This window comes from Trachinotus anak, unplaced genomic scaffold (genome assembly GCF_046630095.1).
Source record: "Trachinotus anak isolate AG129_WGS33_773 ecotype Australia unplaced genomic scaffold, CSIRO_AGI_Tana_v1 ptg000026l, whole genome shotgun sequence".
In the NCBI taxonomy this organism is placed as follows: Eukaryota; Metazoa; Chordata; class Actinopteri; order Carangiformes; family Carangidae; genus Trachinotus; species Trachinotus anak.
This window is the reverse complement of record NW_027273877.1, coordinates 8,842,215-8,857,469: the sequence shown is the minus strand read 5'-3', so window position 1 is coordinate 8,857,469 and position 15,255 is coordinate 8,842,215. Positions and strand designations below refer to the sequence as shown.

Here is a 15,255-nt window from a genome sequence, read left to right as displayed (position 1 = left end):
CTCTCATTTCATCATTAGAAGTGCTGCAGCAGCTCTATGTCTTTAGGTTTGTCAGTGCCCTGTTTAACGTCTTTACAAAGTCAGCTTCACAGTAATTGTGCAGAACTGGGTGACGTTATTATGCTCATGCATAAGCAATGACTTATCTTGATTAATGATTTGCTCATACACATAAAAAGGCAAGCTGTACAGACAAGTGGAATATGCTTGGTGGGTGTGTGTGTGTGTGTGTTTTTTTACGATACAAAAAAGAAAAAACTGAAATGTATTTACCTGTTGTAAATCTATTCTTTAGCGTCCATGACACCTGGTCAGGGTTTATCACATTATCAACCACAAAGAGAACCAGAACCAAGTTTTTTTTTCTTTAAAATAAAAAACAACTGATGCACAAATATTTGATCGTGCATGCAACTGCAGCCAACACACACACACACACACACACACACACCTTGCAAAGACACCCAGTCACTCACACAAACACTATGGAGATACTATATACACCAGAAAACCTTTTGATACAGTTTTAAAAATTCAGGGCCAATAATAGCAACCACCTTTATTATAAAATCAGCCTCACATTGACTTAAACAACAGTGGACGGTCAAGTTCTTCACATTTTACGACGCAGGTGTTAGAAATTTTTAAGATATTTAAATCTTAAAACCATGAGTGGTCAGAGGATTATATAACAATGCGTCACATTTGACACGTCAGTTATAACATTTGTCAAGTTAATACTAAATAGAAAGATCAAATGCTCAGAAGCTCGAAACATTTAAGCTAATTTTCAATGTTACCATAATAACTTAAGCTGGCTGTGCATTCAGCTGAAGTTGTTTCAACAGATCAGTCGCATTGCAACATCGGCTAGGCTAGGCTTGGGCAGATATTCAATGGTGTTGAATATCACAACATTTCCAGTAATATGCAGTATTTTTATTATTTTACTATGTTTTTTTTCCTTCTTTTTTTTTTGCGGTTTCTGACCTGCTGACTTCACTGCTTCATTCATACATTGTACTTTGTCGGGTGGTTGAGGAAAGTTCTTCAGCAGGATTTGGTTTATTTACTGTCAAGTTTATGATAAAAAAGACAACTCTTTAAAATCACAAAGAAACACAACTTCCTACAAATGTTTTTATTTCTCGTCACCATCAAATACAGGATCCGCTGAGGCTGTTAAGTGTCACTCGACTGTGTGATTCAACATCTTCTAAACTGAGAGTAAGAGCAGGTTTTAAGGGAGGACCACAATCAAATGCAACAAAAACATAATCTAGGAACTAAGGCATCACAAGACTGAATGTAGATATTATAATAATTATTGGTTTATTGCCAGGAACATTTTCTAGACTTTAGCAATCTTCTTTTGACTCTTATCAATGCTCAATCAAATTGAACACTCCCCTAAATCAGCTCAAGTGTATCCAACACAATAGCAGCCATAGCAAATGCTAAAAAGGCCTTCCTTGACACGCCATGAAACCTGTTTGTGCACTCTCTGTTCAGCTCACAAAAAAGTTTTATTCTGAAAACAGAGAGGAGAAATTTTAAATAAACACGGAAGATAACTGTGGATACAAGCATTATTCTGTAATTTTATCAATCACAAAATAAGTGCCCACAAAATGTTAAAAAAAAACAAAAAAACACACAAGTTGTCAACAAGTCCAAGTTTCAGGAAGGGGTAGGAGTTTGACAACTAGGTCAATGTAAAAACAGAAAAATAAAAATTGGGCAGGGGCAGTAACAAAAATGCATGAGAACCTTGAGAAATTAATATCTCCGTCGTTTGTTATTTGGCCCATCAAAGACTCCCCCTACTGGATTCCCCCTGTCAAATCCTGGGGCTGGTCCAACTTGGGGGCCCAGTGGCTGCTGTTGCTGTTGCTGTTGCTGCTGTGGTTGTGGTTGTGGTTGTTGTTGTTGCTGTTGCTGTTGCTGTTGTTGTTGCTGTTGTTGCTGTTGTTGTTGTTTTGGGGACTCAACTTCTGGTCGGCCCCCCATTGATCCACCCTGCGGGTATCTATCGTTTCGCTGTGGTGTAATTCGGTCAACATTACAAAAAGGGTGGTGGGGTAGTGTGGGTTGTATTATAAGCATGGGAGCATGTTTGTGGGTCAGACATGAATACAAAGAGATGAGGTTATCAAAGTTCATCAGTCAGGGTTGATCCAAGTGTCGCCATCCAAGAGTAAACGGGAGAGAAGTGAACCGAGCAGACAAAGGGAGAGAGAGAAATAAGTCTATTAGTTATGTCTACAGATTTAAAATCAATTTTCAAGTTGTTCAAAACAAAGATTTCTTCTGTTTCAGTACAGAGCTTCTAAGGTTGGGTCGATTTTCTACAAATTTGTCTATGTTCTAGACATTGCGAGCAACTTAGTGCTTTACAAAATGTTCTGCCAATATATCTGACAAAAGACAGCTTTAATCTCGTTTTGTTTATTCTTCCAGATACGTTACCATGGCTCCATTTTCTGACATCAATGGTGTGCCCATATTTGCAGTTCCCTCTGGGCCAATGGCTCCTCCCCTTCCACTCATGACCATTATTTGACCTTGGTTACCACTGGGCCCCGCATTGGCCTGGTTATAGCCATCTACACGCAAAACAACGGAGCATTGGTTGGTCATTCGGTAGTTCCACGCACAGTAAAAACTGTGGTAGCTGAACGCTAGCGCTATTCTCATTGACTTCAAAATAAAAGTTAACGTTGGCTTTTAGTCAACAGCTAAAATGATTAGGGATGCACTGGATCGGCTTCTACAAGATGTGACTGATCCACACTGAATACAGTTTTCAGTTCTGCTCGTATCAACTATAATATATAATAATATATATATATATAATAATAATACTTTATTTTAATGTGGGCAGCGGTTTCCCTTTACTGTTAGATCAGAAGTGTTGATGATGCCATAAGTTCATGTAACCAAGAACATTTTTTTTCTAAAAGTACATTTTCTGCACTTTGTCGAGAAGTTGTTTTAAAAACACATTGCATGGATGAAGCTCAGTAAAGATAAACAGTTCAGAAAATATATACAACATGAGAAAACTTATTGAACTGTTAGACAAGTGCCATGATGGTTTCAGGTCAAGAAAAATTGCTTTCATAATAATAAAACTAATGACTAAAGAGTCAACAGCGATGCTAACATGCTCATAAAGATAATGCTAACATGCTGATGTTAGCTGGTATCATTTTTTACCATGTTCCCCAGTTTAGCATGTTAGCATGCTAAAATTTGCTAGCACTTAACACAAAGAACAGCAGAAGGTAAAGGGAATGTCAATAGTTTTGTAGGTAGTTGGTCATAAACCAAATCAAAACCTTGACCTGATGATGATTATACAAGAAAATCACCAAATATATTAAAATTCATCCAGGAGAGGGCGAAACATCTCACTTCAAACTGTGAAGTGGTGAGAAGCTAAAGTCAGGGTACAGCCAAAGTTATCAGGATCTACCTGTGACTGGCAGTATGAAATTCTATGGCAATAGTTGTTGAGATATTTCAGTTTGGACCAAAGTTGCGGGCCAACAAACAAACCGACATTCCCATCTCTAAAGGCACACTGCACGTATCACTAATAACTTCAACAGAATTTAATAGACCGTGTGCAACAATATAATTAAAATATGCAGAACCTTAAAAAGAACAATTGTTTAGGAAGATAGCAGTTAAAGGTAATAAGTTATGTTACAGTTACAGCCCTTTTGTTTAAGACTGATCCTAGCACTGGCATCAGATCGTTACTCGGTATCAGCAAATACCTATTGGGACAGATAAGTCAGATCGGTGCATCCCATTTATTAATGATAATAAAAACATTGCTACCTATTTAAAATGCACCTTAACTACATGCTCAACTCTTGCAGTTGAACGCAAAGGGAAAAAAAGATCAAGCAACGCTGTGTTGGTTAATCTGAACACATGACGCAACCAAAAACCAACGTTAATTTAAAAGAGTTGACAGGCGCTGAAATACGTTACATGTGAAATATGGAAGGTTTTTACACAAAGAACAGACAGAGACAGCAGATTGTGTGATCGGCAGAATGAGAGGTTCTCACTTTGACTGCTAAAGTTTGAGGCCAAGTGGCAGCAGTCACATCTTTTTACTAACTAACCCTTGGATTGCACATCACCTTAATTATAGAGAACGTGGAGATGGAGTTGTTGCAACAACAACATTGGACCATTAAAAAAATAATAATAATAATTCACAGACATCACAAGATCAGTTCCAATCAAACACAAACCTCGCTGCAGACCTCCACTACTGCACACTGCTACTACTCTTCGGTGCATTGAAACTGAACTTCACTGGATATTAAGTAAATGACCATTATAAATATTCAAGTCAAGAGAATTTTGCATGCTTAGTATTTCACATACTACAAACCAGATGTTTGTAAATCTGGAGCACTGCAAGCAGGGATCTCCACTCCAAAGTCACTTTTAAAATATTTGTTAAGAGTAAATGTCTTTTATCGGATGTAAAGATATGATTCAGGTATATCATTCACCTCATTGTCAAACTGCTATGAAAACTGTTGAAAGCATCAACTAGACTCTGCACACAAGACATAACTGCTACAATCCGATATTATTACAACATGAGGACTGATGTAACCCACACCCAGCAAGAGAGGAAACAAATCTTAATAATAAAGTTTAATAAACAGCTCCATGTTGTTCAAGTTAGGACTGACTGCAAGGCTGTTGTGTTAGACTAGGTGTACCTAATAAACTGGAATTAAACCGAAGCGTAATGACGGAAGCGCTAAAAAATGATGGATATGTAAAAAGTGGCTCTGGAACAAAAGCAACTTAATCACTGCTACATATTAAATTATAAAAACAATGTATTTGTATATAATTTCATGCAATGGTTAGGACACCATACATTTCAGAAGTTCAGACACAATATGGTACTGTGTTTTCAATTTCATACAATAAAAGTCCCGCCCCTCAACCCAAAACAGCCAATCATCTGCAGAACCAGGAAACCTATCAAGCCAATAATGTTGTTAAACTGACGCAATTGCCAACTGAGGTTTAAGCCAGTCTGTATCGTGAAACCTTGCATATGTAAGGATAACCTCCCTTTTCCATTCATTTAGATGGAAGCCTGGTCTCGTTAGCCCAAACAACTGCCTGAGGGTTTTGCCAAGATGTCTGCCGAGTGGAGAAGGACTTAAAATTGATCCTGAGAACTGACAAGCATAGACTTGTATACACTTGAAATATATCTGAGAAAATGACCCACATTTCAAGAACCAAACATCTTTTTTGACCAGCATTATTAGATCTTGGTCCAAGCATGCTGCATGTTTATTGGTTCACTAATGCTGATGAGATTTACTCCTTACGTATAAAATAACAAAGAATTTTTCTATGCTCCAATTCAATCCATAAAAAGTATCAAAGTTTAATACCCAGCCGAAAAGAAATGAGACACATCTAAAATAGTCAGATTTAAACAAGTTGGTAGGCAAATATAGCTACTTTTGGAAAGAGCCGAGAGCTAACCGTTTCCCCGTTTCCAGTCTTTCTGCCATGCTAACCTCACCAGCTGCTCGCTCCAGCTTCATATTTACTGTACTGTATGTTCTGCAAAAATGTAACAAATGGTTTAGAGTTTGACAATTTGCAGTTTTCATTTTTCAGGAACTTGCAGTGTAATAGATGTGCATGCACATACCCACTCACACAGTAATATGACGGGACTGTCAAAAACTACTACTACTGCACCCAAGATGAAAGATTTAAATTACCCACAAATGGTAAAGGCCCTGTTCTCAAAGGTAAAAAGTCAATACAAATAAGGCATTGCAGTTTTCATTTGCTGTTTATAAAGGTGATGTGCAATCCTAGGTTACTCTACGTGTGGTGACGACCCACAATGAACCTCTGACAATCTGTTCTCATTCATAGCATCACAGACTTAAACCTCGGTCCCCGGCCCCTCATCCTGCACCTGCAGATCAGTTTCTAATCATGAATAAAAAAAGCTAAATAAATGCAGCTGAATTGTTTATTTGCGAGGATGTACTGTAAAGCTAAAAGCCCAATAAAATATCACGTTAAAATCATGACAGTCGAATCTCTTCTGTATGAAAAATATGATCTATTAAAATCTATCAGCATTTCTGCATACAACTCAGGATGAGAGCTCGGGGACCAGATATTTCTCAAACTATGAAACCCCACCCCAGCAAAAACAACCCCGTTCAGTACACTGTATGTTCTGTTAGTTCACACATTATGATGTCATGTGGTATAGTATGTTTTCATTGCCTTTACACTTCATCCCAAGTGAGTCCATTTTACACACTCCAGCAACTGAAAACACATCTCGTTGAAAGGGACTCACTTGGGATGAGACAAATAATAGTCATGTAAAATGCACTCATAATAATTCTCGATCTGGTTTTTGTATCAACCAGTCCTTACACAATCATGCCCATACCTCCCATATTAATGGCTCCACGAGGGCCCAGCTCACCCACTCTCATTTCCTGTTCCCTCTGGAAGAAGTGAAGAAGAGCCTTCAGAATAAAACTCTGCTAAAGTACAGATCTTCAGCGGATAACCCACAGGACAACACTCACACTGTTAAAGTATTCATTTTCTACACAAAACTGACCACAGCCAGGTAAATTATCCACGGCTGTTGAGGAATGTGATGATGACAAATCTTAATCTTAGATTTAGCTTCAATGTGCGCGTGCCACTATTTGCACTTTTCTAATTTACTGGTGACACATGCTTATGGTAATTTCAGTGCAAAACTTATTTGCCTACATCATATCAAATCAGCTGGAAGTGTGCACATGTTTAAAAAGGTCCTCACAAAATGGGACACATGTAACTTATACAGGTAAAGTTTAAAGAGTTGAGGTTAGAGCTTTTATTTTGTCAGCTACACCCAACCCAAATTAGAAATTATGTCACAATCCTAATTATTGCATTCACCCATTCACACAGGGCCTGACACACCAAGTCAACTCTGAAATTAGTGCGAACAAAGACTCACATCTGTGGTCAGACATCTGTGGTTCAGTACAGATGGAGGTTTGTATCTGCACCTGGATAGTGGTCTATAAATAGTACAGCTGGGGGTAGGCTTGGGCAATATCTCAATACAGTCCACCCTAAATATCGCAAAATAGGATATCACACTGTGATATTTTTGCTGAAGAGAAACATTGTTGTTTCATGTTTCTGGTAGAAGCAATGCGGTCACAGCAGTTCAAAGTTATATTTGTCACATGCCAAGGTACAGTAAGAAAAGCAGTGAAATAAGGGACAGCCTGTGCAAAACTGCAACAAAATCTTTTTTCGTTTTTTTTCTCCCTCTGATATTATGAAAAATACTGCATATGGCAGGAAATAATGTGGTATTTGATAGTATTAGATATTAGCTCAAGGCAAGTTGGTGGCCTGCAGGCTCATTCTACACATATATACATACATACATACATATATATACACAAAATAGGCATGTTGTTTGGTTGTCTGAGCATGCACAGTCAGTGTATCTGTTTATGTCCAGTCCACGTGGTCACAAATTTTGGAGGGAGCATTGACCTTTGTGGACATGGGCAGATGGAAAATTCAGGAGCAGGTGAGGGCTTTAACTTAAAAAATGACACTTGAACACATCACAATTACTACAGCTGACTGACAACATACAAGTGCATTCTTCCCCCAGCATGAAAAAAAAAAAAAAAAAAAAAAAAGTCAGTCACATCACATCATGCCACTATTAATCTGCTTTAATGGCCTTGTTTCACTCTTGAATGCAGATTCATCATGTTTAATCAGCTGATGATGATGATGATGACGAGCTGTAGTAAACGGTGCCGGACTAAACAAAGACGCCTGTCTGTTAACTGTCGGCTTGGTGTGTCATGGCCCAAACACACAAAAAAGGAGTCGCTCCATTATCTGTTCATTCATTCATACATTTTTTCACATGCTCTCACACTAAGACAATTATGGATACATTTCATTCACACACATATACTGATTTATATCCATATTACTACTGACACACAGCCCTCTCTCCCTCACTCGCTCGCTCTCAGACACACACACACACTCACACACACAGAGTAATCCTGCAAACATAGAAGGTGAATAAAATGCAGCAATAATAGATTTTCCTGACCGAGACAGAATCTGTTGTTTTTTTATGACAGTTTGTGACCACTGTGACCGAAAACTACATTTTTATGAGGTCAATATGATTTAAATGTTATCAATAGTACGTTAATGTTCACAATCTAAACAATTCTACAACATATTACAGTAACCCAGTAGCACAGTATCCAAGTTGAATTTGCTACAGCGATAATAAATTACTGCAAAAACTATAATCCTCAACCTTTGAATTCTTCGTCTACTTACCTGTTAAATGGCCAATATGTTACAAATATAATAAGAAAAGTAAAGTAAATGTTCTTCATGTGTGATGAAACTACTTCATTCTTGCACTAACATGAAAAGGCTGCAGTCTGATCACAACACCGATGTCTGAGATGCAGCTGATCTGAACACTAGGTGGCAGCATCAGCATTCTGGGTGACATCAGTTTTTAACAATGGTCCTCACAGCAAATAAAAGTAGAAACTAGAACAACATCAGAGAGACAGCATTAGCTCTGAAGTCGATAACATCAAATGTCTCATGATGTGTATCAGTTATTACACCAAAGTGGTGTGGTTTTAAATTAATGGTGTACAAAGAATGTATTTTATATTTTTCAAGACTACAAAGGACGATAATGAGTAGTTCAACATATGTGGTCAAAGCACAGTGCTTTGATACATATTATTACACTTGTTTTCTAAAAATATATCAATCCACTCTCACTATAAGACACACAGCACACATGAAACCCCCCTTCACTTTAAAAAACAAAAAAAACAAAAAAAACAATCAGTATAAATGTAACTGCTCATGTATTCTACTAAAACCTTTAAGTCTTCATTAATAAGACTAATTAACAGTTGGCTGCTGGACTGATGGTCATAGATGCAGTGTGTGTGTATGTGTGTGTGTGTGTGTGTGTTTTGTTATGTAAAAGATGCCGACTCCAACAGGACCTCTAAACGGAGCAAAGGATTTAAGAGAAAAGTTATAAGAGAAAACAACAACATACAGAATCACACCATCAGACATTCACACTGACTGAACTTCACTCAAACTGAACACAGTGGCTCTTGTTGGCCTTGTTTTTGTATTTTTTTTTACCCTGCACGTCTACTTGCATGAACTACCACTTGCAAAAATCCTTTTCTTTTCTTACTTTTTACAAACCTGCCCGTTGCTTTTAAAGCATCATGTCATGAAATGAATGAATGAATCTATTCTGCGTGTTAGGAGTTAAAGGAGTCAAGCTGGTCTTTGTACTCATCAAAGATTTTTGTGTGGATGTTCATCTATGAAATTAATAATGAAAACAAACCCTGCAACTTCACAGGAAACAACAAAAGCAGTGGCTCTTGAACTAGGGAGAAATATGGAGGTAAACTAAGTTGAATGCATATGATTTACACAGGGATCATAAACAAACAAATTTGCTGATGCTGTCGTGCTGACCTTTACTGCACTAAAATTCAACATTGATCCTTTTTAATGAGTTGTTTCCCCTGTTATTGTAACTATTGATAAAATGATTGATTGTGGGGTGGCAGTGTGTGAACCTTTTCAGCTTGAATGGAGGCACGCCAGAGAAAGTTTGAGAACATATGACCAAAAGTAAAGTGTAGAAGGTGCACGATTACATCACAACTTAAAAAAAAAAAACACAACGGCAGCCATAACTGCAGCTATAACTGCAGCTATTAAAATACAGGAAAGTCAATACAAATAAAGAGGACGATGGAAAAGCTCGACTATACAGAGATTATTGAAAATTGCTACAAAACTATAAGGGAAATCAGAAATCCCTGCACAGCAGTGTTATTCAGTCCAAAAGCAGACAATTCAAAAGAATCAAAATTAACAAAGGTCTTTCCACAGACCAACGTAAAACATCTTTTGACCTGTTTTAAAGGTCGTTCTTAAGAAAAATAAAAAACTTTTGTCAGGAATAACCTCAGTGAAATATAATTAATCCTTAGCTGTAGTTTTACATGTTGCTAGATAATTTGATTGTAAGTCTACTGATCTCAAATAAAACAAGCCTGTCCTGACTGAAATCTTTACACCGCAGGAAACAGAAATAAAACTATGTAACTACTGTAAAACCAGTATGACTAGCAGATACTCACACAGTATGCATGTTTACAAGCTGCTGAGTTACACCACTTACTATAATATTTTGGTACATCAAGGCAAATAGGCTTAAAATATGACATCATGTATTTCTACTTTCTTCCTCCGATTTCTTAGGATGAATTAAGAAGAAACGTTTGTACTGATGTGATGACCAAGAGAAAGGTTGTGTTTGTGTTTATAGACTAATAAATTAAATACATTCTTGATCATGTATGTGACTGTAAAAAGTATCAAAAGTGAAAATGTTACTGTGCAAGCTTTAGTGTGTTTGACAGCATGTATGGCTTCCAGCCGTACTCACATTATCCAGGTAGTTTGGTTTGAAGCCCTCTGGTTGGCGTCTCAGGTCCTCCTGTTCTCTGTGTCTCATCATCTCCTCTCTCCTCCTCCTCTCCTCCTCATGCCTACAGACAGAGAAAGAAGCAAAAGAAAGAAATTAGTAAAATAAAAAAATACAAACACATATATATCACTAATGCAACTGAACTGACAGCAACAATTTCATGACAATGACAAAGCTTAAAAACAATTTGTTTGAGCCTGAAATAAAATTATACGATTGAAAAAATAGCACTTCACACAGCAAGAGAACTGGACTCTGAACAATCATCTCATTTAGTCCTAAAGGTTTGTTCAAAAAACACACCTCATCTCTATCTGCTTTCGCCTCTGCAGCTCCTGGTTACGAAGCTCCTCCAGTCTCCTCAGCTCCTCCTGGCGTCTCATGAGATCTGGAAAAAAGGAGGAAGACAACTTAAGTAAGGAGGACTGATGGAAAGAAAGGAAAGGAAAGGAAGAAATTATACATGAATGTTGATAGGGATCAAAACAAAAACGGCAATGTGCATCACATTTTATTTCATACAAGATATTTAGAGGCAGCTTTACATTTGCTATTCCCCTGTATTATGTGTATATTTTAGCATATTTAATTTGAAGCCTCCTTGTTTTCTGTCATCTAGTGTGTTATTGTTATTCCTGCAAACGCAACACCTCCTCCATCTAGTTTACATTGCACATTGCTGGGGCAATGTGGGACTGAAGGACTGTGATTCCGTGTTTTCCCAAATGTGTCTGGAGTCTGTCTAGACACTGAAGACTAAAGTAGGTTGAACAAATACTTCAGGTATGACAAAGCTGTATCATATGACATACAAAAGCTATATACAGTGCAACATTTGCTGCCTGACATGACATAATGAGGATAAAGGATAAAGATAACAACTTCATGACCACACAACAGTAGCTCACAATGCACTAAATATCCATGAAGAATTTCAGTGCCATTATGACAGTCAGCAGGTTAAATCCTAAGCTGACCTATAGTTTAAATCAATCTCTAGTCTACAGTGAACTGCAGCACCACCACTATGGAGAGGCACAGTTTGTACCTCTCACCTGAGCCAGTGTAAAATACCAAGAACGCTAATGTCAAAACAGCAGCACAAATACAATCTTCTGTCATGCAAAGGCAAACACACACACACATACAGATGGTGGTGGTAAAATGTCAACTTAAGGAAGGACACTAACAACCAGCCCCTACCTTGTCTCATTAACATGAGCTGATGTTTATGTTTGGCCGACTCCAGCTCAGCCTCCAGTTTCTCTTTGGCTTCTTTAATGTTCCTGTCCACCTGCTCTCTCTGCTGCTTCTCCATCTCATCAAGAGCTTTCCACCGAGACGAGTATTCAAACTCAAATGTCCCCGGCTGGGCGAAACGTGGTTGCTGCTCTCGTTCCCTAGGGAAAGAAAGATCAGTACAAAACTTTACTACAGTTCCAGTGGTCTGAGAACAGTACCAACAGACAGTTTAATGTAACAAAAAAACTGGTGCCCTCACATTTTAAGACGACTTAAAATCACCTCTTTACTTACTTGTGGTACTTTGGAGTCTTCTGCAGCAGTTTTTCAGGCAGGCCATCCTCATCATCAAAGTGCTCTGCGGGCTCCACGATGGCAGGACAAGGTGTGCTGAAGAAAGAGAGGACAACACTATGTTAATCCCCCTGTACATCGTATTTGTAGTGGTACCTCAGAAGAAAACATAAAAGGACTGCCACCACAACAACTTTTCAGAGCTGGAAAATCTTGTCGCATAGTATTATAAAGTGCTGTGCTGTGCTCTGGCATCTCATGAGCCTTCAAACTCTGGATGTATAACTAAAACTGTCCTTACTGGATTGTCATTTCATTGTTTCATCAGTACTTGTACCCACACCAAAAGAAAGAGTGGCGCTGCTCAGATGCTGTACAAGACTGCTGGAACAGGTAGAGTGGAGAAGTGCAAGACTGGTAAATAAACAGCTGTTAATGTTCACGTTAGCTATGTAGTAATGGCAAAACCTTTAAGGTTTCAACTCATACGGAATGAGTAATAAAACAATACAGTGACAGTTTTGAAAAAAGGCTTTTTAAGGATAGGAGGCACTTTTATACTATTTTTTTTGGCATATCAGATCCAAGGAGAGGAGAGATCTTATCTCTCATTCAACCCCAGCAATGTTTGTGTGTTCAACCCTCCAAAACCACGTCATCCCCTCACTCCTTACGTCGTCAGCAGCAGTGCTTCCTCAGTGCATCGCTCCAGGGCTTTACGTGCAGCTGCTTTGTTGGCAAACTCCACAATGCCTCTCCCAGTGGGACGACCACGGTCATCTGTCACGACAATAGCCCGTTCCACTGGCCCAAACTGAGAAAACGCCTGAGGGCACAAGGTGGTTTTCAGATTAAGCAACACTCCACAGAAATCAGCAGATCAACAGAACGGGAAGTGAAGCGGACAAACATCTCATTCTTGTTGAACTTGTGCACTGAGATTTTATCACAGTGTCATCCTGAAACACCTCTCCACCCTACCTGTTCCAGCAGTTCATTCGTTACTGCAGGCAGCAGGTTGCGGACTGTGAGCGCAGCACCATGTGTGGCAAAGCGAATCCTGATTGGCCGATTATTCAAAATTGTCCCATCCAGCTCAGCTTTGGCAATCTCTGCCAGCGTCCGGGTTTCCTGGAAGACAAGGGATAAAAAAGAAAGAGGATGTTGACACACCTGCATGGTTCACTATGATATTCATGAAGGCTGCAGGATAAACTGTCAAAATTTTCATTTACACATAAAGCAAGTTGACAGTCCAGAATCTGCACAACTATTACAACAGGTCATGTAAATAAAAACCAAATGGTACTAAAATATTTGTTATATTCTGTACAAGCAAGTACATTACAATGCAATTCACAGAAGAGAGGAAAAGCAAGAAATTCAGAGAAATCACTGTCATTTTATTGCACAGGAGACTGATACTTTAATAAGCTGTGGCACAGCACTTGTCAAATATGGGTCACTGTTGACCCACTCTGTCAAATGTGATATGTGCTTCTCGTAAACTGTAAAAATAAAACTGGTGACGCAGAACAACGTGTTACTGTTTCATATAAGATGCAGTAAAATATAACGGGTGTCGAGTCAAACAGCATGTTAGCAAATGCTAACACAGCTAGCAGCTAGCTCCTCTTAGCCACCAAATTTCAATACAAATACTACACATATACTTCAAAAAAAAACAAATAAAATGAAGATAAACTTCGGGACAACAACGCAGTTTACATCCAAAATGTTGAATTTTATACACACCAAGCGAATGAAGCCGAAGCCCCGGTCTCTGTTGATAAACACCTCGCTAACTTTTCCATATTTAGCGAACATGTTTGTAAACTCCTCCTCCGGGATATCCACCGGCAGACACCCGACGAACAGACGACACCGCTGGGTGAACGTCTTCTCACCGGGCTTCCGAAAACTCGTCATATCCAGAGTCATTTCTGCCGGGCCTTCTCCACTTGCTTCACCGGCCCCTTCCGCCTGCTCGGCCGCGGGTGACGGCTGCTGCTGCGGCGGCTGCGCTGGGCTGTCTTTGTTCGCCGGTGGCTGCTCAACGGCCGGGGAGTCGGCCCCGCGTTTGGCCGGTTGAGGAGAGTTGTTGCTTTGCATGCTCGCCGGTTGCATGTTTCGGTTAGCCATGCTCGGACGGAGCAGTTTATGAAGCGATATCCAAAATAAACTAACTTTGTGGAAGGGGCCAGAGGACCGGTGATGGTGCACACCTCCTTTCCTCCAAAGATGGCGATGGGTGGCACGCAGCTAGCTGTCTGGATCCGGATCCGCCACGGCCGTAGATAAGAAAACAAAATCTGTGCATCGCCTGGATCCCCCCCCCCCAATCCAACTATGGCTGGAAAATTGCCAACTTTACCCCTTTCAAACACTGAATCCAGCCATCTCATTGTTATCTTCATTAATAATTCATCTCTCACTTATTTTCCTGATAAATGAATTTGTTGTTCTGTTGATAAACTTTGAGAAACAGTGAGAAATGCCCATTACAGTTTCCCACAGGGGACATCTTTAGATTGCTTGTTTTTGTCCGACCACATGGCCGAAACTCAACAACAGTCAATTCACGGTAATGTTAAATCCAGAAAAACAGCATATTCTCATACTTGAGAAACAAATGGTTGCCATTTTAGTTTAAAAGTTCATTGATTATCATAGTGGCGTTATCAACTGACTCATAAGTGAATTAAATAGGCTAATAATTTCAGCTCTATATCCAGCTACTTGAAATGGGGCATGCCCAAAAGCCCTATAGCCTGTGGGTGCGGCTTATATGAGCTGAGGAAAATCCAGTGTGTTTCAGTATTTCGCCCACTTTCACTTCCCCCACCTCTTTACTCCTTCTTTACATAGGTAATATCTGTAAAACAATGAAGTAGATCACAAATTACCCAGTAACTCACTCTATTGGGATTCAGCGTATATATGCAAGCTTCCAAGGCCCATACAAACATCCCTTATTTCCAATAAAAGCATTCACTACATGTGTCTTTTTGTTCTCAGGTTTTGTCATTTGAGGAGTACGAATGTTTCTGAAGTGTTGCTAAAAACGTTTT

The 15,255-nt window shown here is 39.1% G+C and overlaps 1 protein-coding gene across 2 annotated transcripts; it reads right to left on the bottom strand.

Annotated features, from left to right (window-relative positions):
- Positions 1 to 1,126: 1,126 nt before the first annotated feature.
- pspc1 (paraspeckle component 1) lies at positions 1,127 to 14,483 on the bottom strand. Of its 2 annotated transcripts, XM_071464681.1 has the most exons (10): positions 13,940 to 14,480; positions 13,166 to 13,315; positions 12,859 to 13,010; positions 12,185 to 12,280; positions 11,852 to 12,048; positions 10,952 to 11,036; positions 10,607 to 10,709; positions 6,488 to 6,545; positions 2,470 to 2,606; positions 1,127 to 2,040 (listed from the first exon to the last, which is right to left on the bottom strand). In XM_071464681.1, the coding sequence occupies exons 1-10, from the start codon at positions 14,324 to 14,326 to the stop codon at positions 1,780 to 1,782; spliced, it is 1,626 nt and encodes a 541-aa protein (XP_071320782.1). In that variant the 5' UTR covers positions 14,327 to 14,480; the 3' UTR covers positions 1,127 to 1,779. The 2 variants fall into 2 exon arrangements, with proteins under 2 accessions (XP_071320782.1, XP_071320783.1); XM_071464682.1 differs by lacking the exons at positions 2,470 to 2,606; positions 6,488 to 6,545 and having other exon boundaries at positions 13,940 to 14,483.
- Positions 14,484 to 15,255: the final 772 nt, after the last annotated feature.